The 12,458-nt window shown below is 35.3% G+C and overlaps 1 protein-coding gene across 5 annotated transcripts in view; it reads right to left on the bottom strand.

Annotated features, from left to right (window-relative positions):
* Positions 1-12,458, bottom strand: part of RAD17 (RAD17 checkpoint clamp loader component) — a 47,562-nt gene that overhangs the window by 12,394 nt on the left and 22,710 nt on the right. For 4 of the 5 annotated variants that reach the window (XM_064272866.1, XM_003407942.4, XM_023545526.2 and 1 more), the window contains 5 exons: positions 11,165-11,350; positions 9,868-9,953; positions 9,600-9,746; positions 8,209-8,358; positions 6,910-7,030 (listed from right to left, as the gene is read on the bottom strand). In XM_064272866.1, coding sequence (XP_064128936.1) covers positions 6,910-7,030; positions 8,209-8,358; positions 9,600-9,746; positions 9,868-9,953; positions 11,165-11,350 — 690 coding nt within the window. The remainder of the gene's footprint in view (positions 1-6,909; positions 7,031-8,208; positions 8,359-9,599; positions 9,747-9,867; positions 9,954-11,164; positions 11,351-12,458) is intronic. The other variant, XM_064272872.1, reaches the window with a different exon arrangement.

The following is a 12,458-nucleotide window of genomic DNA, read 5'->3' as shown; positions in this document are numbered from 1 at the left end:
ACTCGCTTTTGCCCAAGTTACAGACAGAATTGAAATTTTTGCTTAATCATTCCCGCGGCAGCAGCAAGGGCAGTTTAAGGGGAATGGAATCAACTGATGGTTTGAGTAGCTGCACTGTGTTTTTACCACTGAGTTTGTACTATGGCATAATTCCAGTGTGAGGAAGCTGGGGATACCAGGGCAGTTCCTTCTTGAGAGGCATGAGACTCCTCTGACAGGTGCCTCTGTTTCTTGCTCAACCCTATTAATTTTTTCAGAAGGGCAGTGCAGCTTATGGCCTACCTTGCCATCTAACTTTCCTTCCTTCCCTCTCTCGTTCACTGGATCACAGTCTGCTGGCGTTCCCAGACTCCTCAGGCTTCTTTCCCATTTTCCCTCATCACTGTTTCTTTTTTGAACATTTTATTGTGGTTTGAATGAAAGTTTACAGAGCAAATTAGTTTCCATTCAACATTTATACACATTTTATTTCATGACATTAGTTGTAATCCCCTCAGTGTGACAGCACTCTACCTCCTCCCCCCGAGTTCTCTGTTTCCATTTGCCCATCTTTCCTGCCTATCCCACTTCTTGCCTTCTGAACCTTGTTTTTGGGCAGATGCTGCCCTTTTGGTCTGGTGTGGTTGATTGTTCTGAGCAGCATGTTCCTCACAGGTATTATTGCTTACTTTATAGACCTGTCTATTGTTTGGCTGAAAGGTGATCTTTGGGAGTGGGTTCGGTTCCAGGTTTGAAGGGTTTGAAGCCTCATCACTATTTCTGCCAGACAATCTCTTACACACCTAATCTGAATTATCTTGGAGTCTGCTTCTTGGAGGACCCAGAGTAAGAAACTTCTTAAAGAAGATCAAACAAATGAAATTTCAAATGAAATGAAATTTCAAGTTGGCTAGACAACTTAAGTTTATTTCTCTTTAAGTCTGTGATTAAGACTGTATCTTACAAAACGGTAAAACATCTGGTAGGGATTTTTCCCCCTAGCGACAGGTCACTTAAACCAAACTATCCTCTGAAGTCTTATTAAAACTAAACAGTAGTTTGACTTAACTAGTAAAGAATGTTTGCCTTGAACGTTGTGCTCCTTCTAGATGTATCTATATGGGATCAAACTGGCAACAGCAACTGGAAAGATTAGATAGGAAATGTGGAAACTCAGAGGGCAGTGAGTTTATGTTAATGGGTGAGGAACAACTCTGAAAAGGAGGGTGAGAAAGGCTGCACAACTCAAAGAATATAATCAGTGTCATTGAACTGTACATGTAGAAACTGCTGAATTGGTATATGTTTTGCTCTGTATATTCACAACAAGATAAATTAAAAAAAAAAAAAGATTCCAGAGAACTTCAGTTAAAAATGGAGGTATCACATGCCTTGACTTACAGTAAAACATGGTGGACTGAATAAGCCATTTATCAATTCCCTTCTGATCCAACACATCAAAGAATGTATACTGAACAGTAAGGTCCCCAAGCCCCTTCTCTAATCCTATTCCCAGAACACCAGAGAACTGGTGTATTATTCTCTAGGTAGGAGTTTGAAGGATTCTTTTCTAGAGAACCTAAACAAGGGACCCAAAAAAAAATCTATAGATGCTGACATTTCAGGATCCTCCCTAAAATGAAACCCAGCTGTTGACAACTCAGGTCATGTATGGAGATTCCAAGTAGTTCTTCAGTGCCTCACTTTAAAATATGGATGAAGAAAACTTAAGAAAAAAAATCATATTCTCAGGGGAATAAGTAAAAAGATATTGCATTCATAAAACAAAACAATATGCTATTAAAAAAACCTCAATCATGAGCATAAAATTATTGTGGAAATGCAAATATGATTACTGAAATAATCAATAGATGGCTTGAAAAACCCAATCTGGACAATCCTCCAAAATGTAGAATACAAAGATAAAGAGATCAACAATATGAAAGAAAATATAAGTAGAAGATGAATTCAGTAGATCAAATATCTGACTAGTATCATAGGAGGTCCAGAACTGAGAACTGAAAAAAGACAAGGGAGGTGGTTATCAAGGAAATAATACAGGAAAATCTTCCAGAACTAAAAGACAATCTGAGTACTTATTGATAAAAGACCCATTGTATGTTTAGCATAGTAAATGAAAAGATCTCAAAGTTCACTGTAGCTAAATTTTAGAACTGGTGGTCAAAAGACAGCCTTAACACTTCATAGCCACTAGGATGGTTAAATTATTTAAAAAAAAAAAAAAAAAAGGGGACATTGTAAGTGTTGGTAAGGGTTGGTAAGGATGTGGAGAAATTGGAGCCCTCATCCACTGCTGGTGGGAAAGTAAAATGGTGCAGCTGCTATGGAAGACAGTTTAAGGGTTCCTCAAAAAGCTGAATATATTACCATGTGACCCAGCAATTCCACTCCTAGGTAGATCTCAAAAGATGGGAAAGGAGGGACTCGAACAGATACTTGTACAGCAATGCTCACTGCAGCATGATTTACAATAGCTAAAAGGTGGAAACCAACCAAATGGCCATCCACAGATGAATGGATAAACAAAATGTGGTGTATATTTTGTCTGAATACTATTCAGCCATAAAGAGAAATGAAGTTCTGATACATGCTACCACATGAATGAATCTTGAAAACATCCTAAATGAAAGAAGCCAGACAAAAAAGGATAAATACTGTATGATCCCACTTATACGAAGTATCTAGATTTGGCAAATGCACAAAGGCAAAAATAAATTTAGTGGTTACCATGGGCTGAGGCAGAGAAGAAATGGGGAGTCACTACTTAATGGGTAGAGTTTTGTTTGGGGTGATGAAAAAGTTTTGAAAATAGTCAATGGTTGTACAACATTGTGAATGTAATCAATGTCACTGAATTGTACACTTAAAAATGGTTAAAATGACAAATTTTATGTTATGTATACATCATCACAATAAAAATTAAAAACACAAAGAACCAAGTAGAAATTCTGGAATTGAAAAGTACAATAACCAAAATGAAAAATTCACTAGGGGGGATCAACAGTAGATTTGAACTGTTAGAATAAAGTATCAGCAAACTTGAACACAGATCAATAAAGACTATGTAATCAAAGAACAGAGAAAATTAAATGAACAAAAATGAGTAGTCTCTGAGGAACGTGAGACACCGTAAGTGCATCAGTATACACGTGATGGAGTACCAGAAGCAGAGGAGAGGAGCAGAAAAATATTTAAAGAGAGAATGGCTGAAAATGACATAGTAAATAAAGTGGAAGAAATGAGATAAAAAATTGGTAATGAAAAAGAACAGCCCAAAACGATCTTCTTTTGATTAAATTTATAAACCTTTTAAGGCTTACAAATCTAAAACTATGAATATTCTTGGATACACTTACCTTTTTAAAAAATCCATTACATAGTGTAATCAAGATTAAAAAACAAAAGAAAACAGATTTTTAATTCAGAAAGCTTAGAGCTGGGATCCTAGAATCTGAATTTATACTTGTGGCCAGAATGACTCCCCAGATGATTCCAGCATAAGTAATCTAAACCAGGGAAACCATGGTGGCGTAGTGGTTAAGTGCTACAGCTGCTAACCGAAAGGTTGGCGGTTCAAATCCAACAGGTGCTCCTTGGAAACTCTATGGGGCAGTTCTGCTCTGTCCTATAGGGTCACTATGAGTTGGAATCGACTCAATGGCAAGGGGTCTGGTTTTGGTTTAATTAAAACTAGTACTTCTCAAACTTTATCATGCATAAAAAGCACCTGGAGAATCTTATTTAAATACAGATTTATTCAGTAGGCCTTGGGTGGGAATGAGATTTTCCATTTCAGGTTGTTATCAGCCTGAGTTGGTGGCATCAGGACTGAAGGAAGGACAGCATGGTCAGGATATGGGTTATATACAGGGGAATTAAGCAAATAAGTAAATATATTGAGGGAAATGGGAGATAAGTTTTTAATTGTTCAAGAAAAGAGGTACACAAATATTGGGGGACATCTAGGTCAACTGGCATAACATAGCTCATAAAGAAAATGTTCTACATTCAACTTTCGTAAGTAGCGTGTGGGGTCTTGAAAGCTTGTGAGAGGCCATCTAACGTACACCTACTGGTCTCATCTCATCTGGAGCAAAGAACGAAGAAAACCAGAGAGATAAGTAAACAATTAGTCCAAACGACTAGTGGACCACATAAACCACAGCCTGCACGAGCCTGAGCCCAAAAGAACTAGATGGTGCCCAGCTAACACCACTGACTGCTCTGACTGAGATCACAATAAAGAGTCCCAGGCAGAGCAGGAGAAAAATGAAGAACAAAATGCAAATTCACAAAAAAAGACCAGACTTACTGGTCTGACAGAGACTGGAGGAACTCTTGAGACCATGGCCCCCAGATACCCTTCTAACTCAGAACTGAAGCCACTCTAGAAGCTCACCTTTCAGCCAAAAATTAGACACGCCTATAAACAATAATACTGGTGAGGAACGTGCTCCTTAGATCAATCAAGTATATAAGACTAAACGGGCAATACCTGCCCAAAAGCAAAGATGAAAAGGCAGGAAGGGGCTGCAAAGCCGGATGCGTGGGAGCCCAGGGTAGAAAGGCGGAGAGTGCTGAAACACTGCAGGGATTGCAACCAATGTTGCAAAACAATTTGGGTATAAATTTTTGAGTGAGAAACTAATTTACTCTGTGAACTCTCACCTAAAGCACAAGAAAATGTTACCAAAAAAAAAAGTATAAGTAAGGAAGGGAGAAGGTCAGAATAAACTCTGGTGTTAGACTGAAACTGGACACATTGGTGTGCACTCATGTTTTTGTTTTTTAAATTGGGTAAAATATATATAACATAAAATTGGTCAGACTATAGGGTAGCTATGAGTCGGAATTGACTCCACGGCACTGGGTGGGTTCTGGGTATTACTGAAGTATTTAAGAATAGTGGGGCATCATGTCTGCAAACACTTGGAAAGACAATGTAAATATACTATTAATGGACTTTGTATGTAATATTGGAAGCAACTGAAATATACTTTATGTATTTATATAAAATTACCGTAAATTTTGGAAAAAAATGAGCTAGATTTGAATATACTTCAACATTTCTGCTTTAGCATTAATTTATAAAATATGGAGGGCTATCCACGGTAAGTAATGGCAAATTAAAGCTTTTATCCCATTCAATCAAATAATAGTTTAGTTTAACTAGTAAACAACGTCTGCCTTCAACATTATGCTATTTTAAGAGCTAACTATATGGGATCGAATTGACAACAGAAACTTGAAGAGAAAACAGGGGCCTTATGGGGCAGTGAGTTTATTCACGGCATAGGAACAGCTCAAAAAAGGAGGAGGGTAAGAATGGTCGAACAACTTGAAGAATGCAATCACTGTCACTGAATTGTACATGCAGAAATTGTTGACTTGGTATATGTTTTGCTGTGTATATTCTTAACAACAACAAAAAAGAATAGCAAGGGACAAAATAGAAAACTAAAAAGTTGGAAAGCCCACGTTATCACTGAGTAGAAATACACATATTGCAAAGGTGGCAATTTTCCCTACATAAATGTGATCTCAATAAAAAATACTAACATGATCTCAACTACACAAGCTAACAACAAATTCAAATAAAACTAAACATTTGATCATCTCTAGAAAAATTATGAAAACTCATGAGCTATTAGAGAGGGTCAGTCCTACCACGTTTTAACTATTATAAAGCTCTAGTTTGATTTTGGAGTCCCTGGGTGGTGTGAGCAGTTAACATGCTTAGCTAACTAAAAGGCTGGAAGTTGGAAGTCCACCCACAGATATGCTAGAAGAGAGGTCTGGTGATCTACTTCTGAAAAACCAGCCACTGAAAATCCTATGGAGCAAGCATAGTTCTACTGTGACGTACGTGGAGTTGTCATGAGTTCAAATCGAATCAATGACAAATCAATGTTTTTTTAGTTCGGTTTCAGTGTGCAAATAGTAAAAGAGATGAATGACACCACACAGTAAGGAAAGAAACAGACCAAACGCATATGGGAATTTGGTATATGATAAAAACTGCATTTTAAATCAGTGGATAAAAAAGTAGATTATTCAAAAATGGCACTCGGGCAGCAATCTGAAAAATTATTAATAGAGATCCTTATCTCATTCCATTTAACTAAAAAATTCTAGATGGATAAAAGCTTTAAACACATACAAAAGATTAAACTGCAAAAATACTACAAGAAAACTTGGGACACATTAAAAAAAATACATATATATTTTATATATATATACACATACACTCTAAAGAGTATTTCTGGAAAATCTTTTTACAGAAGACACAAAATCTCAATATAATAAATAAGAGTTATGAACCTGACCATGTAAAAATTAATAATTTGGGAAAAATTATCATAAAGAGACTCCAAAAATAAATGACATCAGGGACTGGGGGAGGGAGAACAGGGAGTTACTGCTTACGGTGTACGAGTTTTGTTTGGGGTGATGAAAATCTTTTGGAAATAGATAGTGGTGATGGTTGCACAACTTGGTGAATGTAATTAATGTCATACTATTGTATACCTAAAAATAATTAAAATGGCAATTGTTTGTCATGTTGTATATGTTTTACCACAATAAAACTTTAAAATGAAAAATAAAAGCTTATATTCTATTGTTAAAAAAAAAATGACATATTTGTATATGCAGAAAAGAAAGTCTGGAAGAATTTACACCAATCTGTCAAAAGCAGCTACCTGATTTTAGGGAAGGAACTTTCAATTTTTACTTTGAATACTTCTGTATTGTTTGATTTTTTTATTAAAAAAAAAAAGACATATTGAGGATCAAAAAGTAGAGGGAATAAATTAGTCTCATTATTATATAGCAATGAGCTGACCCACAAAAAAATATTGATATAAAACACTACTTCTTGAATATAATAATAAAAGCCCAGGTTACTACCTTGATTTCTCATTGGAATAGTCAGCAGAGCAAGGTATGGCAACAGCTGAGTTTGGAGGCATAAAGACGGTAAGCAGAAGTCAGAAAAAAGTGCTTTTGCTGCCAGGCAATTCTCTCGATACTGTAGAGGGAAAAAAATTTAAAAATGGAAGATGAAAGAAATATAAAACTAAAAATAGTTGTTTTCCTAAACAAAATTTATTATATTACAAAGTGTGTGGTTTTCCCAGATCCTCATTTCTGAGTATCATTTGCACTAACAGGAATTACAAACATATTTATGAATCCAAAAATATTACAAATGTGCTTTAAGAGTTTATCTAACTAGGTCTTTGTAGCTGTTCCAGCACTATTTAATAACATATTTACCTACATATCTATATCACATCTGATGTAACGCAATAACAATTTTGTTTTAAAGACGACTTTATGCATAAGAACAGCAAACTTAAAAATCAAAGGAATTCTGTTCATGATCATACAGACATCATAAAGTATGTGTGGATGTTTTTCCGTGAAATAAATTCTTTTAAAAAGGCTCCACCTAGTACTCTAATTCCAAGTTATGTAACTTACTAAAGTTGAGTGTGGCTACTCTGCAATTGGCCTTAAACACATTTTCCTAAATCCTCTGAAATACTCATTCTTATCTGTTAAATATTTTCTTTAGCTAACACAAAGCACAGTATTAGGCTGATGGGAAGAGAAGCACAATCCCTGTCTTTAAGTAGCTTATAGTCTGCAGCTGGGTACCTACCACCCATGTCTGAAAGAGAGATGCTGCTTGGCCCCAGCTGATTGCTGCCATGTAGAAATATGGGCTCAGTGTTGCCTCACTTTCCATTTGTTTTCAGGAGATTCCAGAAATTAAGAAGCCAGAAATTCATATCTGTATTTTAATTATTCTACTAATTTTTAAAGACTGGGAATTAGTTTTAAAAAATCTGTTGCCTGTGTTATATTCAACTTGTGGGCCACCAGTTTTGGTCTCTAGGATAATCCAATCCTCTACATTTACAGCTGAGAAAACTAAGAGAGCCCATTAGCTTAAATAACTTGTCTAGATGGTTAGAGGCAGAGCCAGGATATTAAATTAAAACAAAAAATTGTAGCTATATGTTGATTTCAATAAAAGTCAATTAATGAATAAAATGAGTATGTGCTTTCAAATCTGAGTAGATTTTCTTTTCCTTAATTTGAGATTACCCCTTTATGTTTTATCATAATCCTAAGAAAAATGTGTGCCTTAGGAACTAATTCTTACTAAGAAGTAAACGTCACTTATCCTTGTTTTTTCACCTTTTTATTTATTAGAAACCACTGGGGTTTGTGCAAGGGTCGAAAACTTGATCCTCCTCCTTGGCAGTGAGCAAATCCTCGGGCTTTGTTGGAATGTATCACACCTCTCGTAGATACAGATGTACTATACTCCCTGAGTAAAGAACGTGTCTAACAAAGGAGACAAGATGTGAAATAAAAAAATAAAAAATTTATAAAATAGTACTACGGGTACTACTGATACCAAAAAGACTTACCATATTTACTTATTATTTGTTCACGTTTTCCAACATCACCACAGCTCAAAAATTAACAGTGCTATAAAAATTTTAAAACAATAAAGCAAATTCAATTGAGACATAACAACCAAATGCAATGTGTCACCCTTCCTGGATCTTGGATGACAGCAGGGAAACAACTTTACATTTTTGAAGCAAATGGGGAAATCTGAATAGGGACAGAATACTGCTGAATTAATGTTACTTTTTCTTAGGTATTATAATGCTATCGTGGTTATAAAAGAACAACATCCTGATGTATGCTTAAATATTAAGTGTACGTCTGCAATTATTTTCCAATTGTTCAGGCAAAAGCAAGTGTGTAAGAGATTAAGCAAATGGGAAAAACTCATGAGCAAAAAGTTAAGATAATCACTGTACTATTTTTCTTTCAACTTTTTTGTAGGTTGGAAATTTTCAAAATAAGAAGATAGCATTAAAAATAGTATAAAAAAATAAGCAAAAGCAAATCGAATAAATCAAAGTTTAAATATAACACAGAAACTACATCATGAAACTTTTTTTAAGCCTTTCCTAACATCAGTTATTAATGCTACTTCAATACTTACAATAGAAAAATATTAACATTAAAACAATGCTGTCTAACAGAACTTTCTGTGATGATGGAAATGTTCTGTATCTAGGCTGTTCAATACAGTAGCTACTAGTCACATGTCGCTACAGAGTACTAGAAATGTGGCTAGTGTGTCTAAGAAACAGAATTTTAAATTTCAATTAATTTAAATTTAAATACCCCATGTGGCTAGTGTCTACTATATCTGATGGGGCAGCGTCAAAACGTTAAGGAAAAATACAAACTCTATACAGAATAATTCCAAACATGAAAAAAAAAAAAGCATTAAAAAAAGATTAGCAGGAAGTACACCAAAATGCAGTTTTTTCCCATCTCTCTACTTTTCAAAGTTGTCAAGTTTTCTGTAAGATTATATTAACTTTATAATCAAGAAAATAACTTTAAAAAAATCAATGCTATATCATCACTAATGAATTAATTTAATCACAGGTATTAAGAGTTACATAAAATACTGTCAAATAATTGAGGATAAAAAGTAAACTTTCTTTTCTTAAATCTGAGGAAATACTAACAAAAACATTTAAGTGAAATGGTCTTACATTCCAGTCACCACTGAGGATATCTGCAAAACTTAGAAATTCACTGGCTCTCACAAGATCATCCATTTCCACAAAGAAATCTACGTAGTTTTGGTGAAGATATAAATTAAATAACTCTCCTGGCATGTGCGACATTTCTACTACTTCCTATAAAAAGAAGTATATATATAATTTTTGTAAAAAACGTAGTGGTCAAATATATACATACATATACCATACAAACAACATATATTTTGTAATTGGCGCTAAGTGCCATTGAAGAGTTTACCTCAGGTTGAATAAGTAATGTATCCCGTTCATGCTCTGATAAATGAGAAGGCAACCGAGGTGAGCCTAACTCTGTTAAAGATGCTCCTGTAAAAAAATTCCTGTGGTTATTAAAGATAACACATCTTTATAATTATATTATTACCTCTCACTTGGAGATTTCCAACACTACAGGGTTGCTAGGAGTCGGAATCGACTCGATGGCAGTGGGTTTTGGGTTTAGTTGGGCACATAATGTCAAAAATAAGAAATCTGTTAAAAGTAAAAAACAAACAACAAAATAACTGGAAACCTGTGGCAGCCGACTATTCTATCATAATTAGCAAGAACTAAATTTGGGATTCTGATGCTTTGATTACGGCTTCTCTGAACTTTAAAATATTCCATGTTTCACAGCACTTCCCATTTCACATTCCAGCTCTGGGTTACTTTCTTCCTTTGAGTCTCATCTGAGTATATTCACTGTTTTATTTACTAAGTAGAAAGACAGTGTTCTCTGAATCAGAGAATGGAACCCCACTCCCTAATGCAAGAAGTTATAAATGAATGTTGGGGAAGAAAAGGGTGGCAGAAAAAGAATCAGGTGGGCATGGTCACTGAGGGAAGAGGATCTACGGATAGAGGAGTGCCTCCATTGTCACCTAAATGATGCCATTCCACTTTCCTCAGGTAACAAGAAGATGTCCATTTAGAAATCCCAGTTTTCCTGCTCTAGGGTCATAAGACTGAAAACTGGTATCTGCTACATAAAGAAACTGAGACTGGACTTGTATCGAAAGGAGGGGCAATTCAGGAGCTTAGAAATGGGCAGGGGGTGTGGAGCGGCTGAAGGTGAGCAGGTATCAAAGAAGACCAAAGAGGGCAATGAACACCTCCGACTGGAAAGAAAGCAAGCTAATGAAGAGTACAGACGAAGAGGATCTAGGAAAACCATAAGCTACTTGGCAATCTGTCTGGAGCCCTAGTGGCTGGAGCCAAGTGGGCTTTAGGCTAACCCACACTTGCCACTAAAAGTCTAGATGGACTGATGTCTTACCTACAACAAACTATAATTTTAAAGATTTACAGACATGGATATGACCTACAGCAGTTTCTTTTTACATTTAATCCCTCTCATAGTCAAAAAAATAACTCTATCTAAATTCATTTTCCTGCTATGTTTTAGACCTTGCCAACAGAATCTAACTTAGCTTTCTTGGAACAGAACCAAATATACAACATTTTAAAAAATGTGGTATTTTATTTCAGTTAAAGACTAATATCCAAAAGATTAAAAAAAAAAGTATAAAGTTTCCTACTTTTACAATATAGTATCTTCCCCAAAGCTCTGAAGAGAAAGAGAGAAACATCTTTGCCACCAATAGCTTGGATTTCTTGATTTTCAAAAACCCTTTCGGGTTTTTTTCTTTGTTTTGATTTTGACAGCACGACATCTGATTTTAACGAAGGCACTCCTTTTTTCCTTGGCCATAAATTGTTCTCTCCTAAAAAATATACACACAAGTAACAATAATTTAAAATATGAAAATTAAAACTAAGACCATTTCACATATATTTAAACGAAATATTCTAATAAAAATATATTCTCCAAATAAACAATAATTATAAAACATGTGAGCTGAGTACAGTCCTCTTTGGGTTACTAAACACTATTAAAACAATCAAGTACTATCTCATGACACAGATGTCAAATTTTCACATACACAATGATACACTTTCTAAGACAGTCTTAACACCTCATTCCTTACAGTGTTATCTGCAAAGTATTGTTCTTGGCATTATATGTATTAACTAATTTAATCCTCACAACAACCCTATGGAGGGGGAACTATTATCATACAGATGAAAGAAATTAGATAAAAAGAGGTTAAGTAACTGGCTCAAGGTCATCAGCTAAGTGGTTTGAGTCCATGCTTAACTACTATGCTATATTACCTCTCTACTGATTTGAGCAGTCTCAAATTTATGAATATGCCTGTGTTCAAATTTCATTTTTAAGTCTACTGGTTAAAATTTAAAATGTGTAACCAAAGGTAATCAGCCTACTATAGCAGAAAGAATTATAGGCTCTGGATTTGAATCCTAGCATTATCTCATTAGGCTGGTCTAAGAATTAAATAAAAAAATATACAATTGTCAATACAATTTTGGCTGACTCAGTAATTTTTATTTTCTTCCCTTTAAGATCGCTGTGCCCAGAGAAATAATGTTATAAATGGTAGTTAGGATCCCAAACTGGCCCACTTCAGCATTCCAAACTCATAATTCCAGTACCAGCCCTATACACTGTTTACATTTGTTTCCACAGGAATTAGCAAAGTTCTGGTTTTAGTTGTGTTAGCCTGGCTACTCCTCTACAATTATGTTGAAAAAATCAAGATGCAAATTAATTGAACAGATTCCTTTGTGAGTAGACACATTAGGATTTCAGGGGGACTGTGAGAACTCCAAAACCCACACCTGTTGCCTTTGAGTTCATTCTGATTCATAGTGACCCTAGAGAACAGAGTAGAACTGTCCCAAACGGTTTCCAAGGAGGACCTGGTAGATGTGAACTGCCGACCTTTTGGTTAGCAGCTGAGCTCTTAACCA

Source organism: Loxodonta africana, chromosome 2 (genome assembly GCF_030014295.1).
Source record: "Loxodonta africana isolate mLoxAfr1 chromosome 2, mLoxAfr1.hap2, whole genome shotgun sequence".
NCBI classification, from domain to species: Eukaryota; Metazoa; Chordata; class Mammalia; order Proboscidea; family Elephantidae; genus Loxodonta; species Loxodonta africana.
This window is presented reverse-complemented; position numbering and strand designations above follow the sequence as displayed.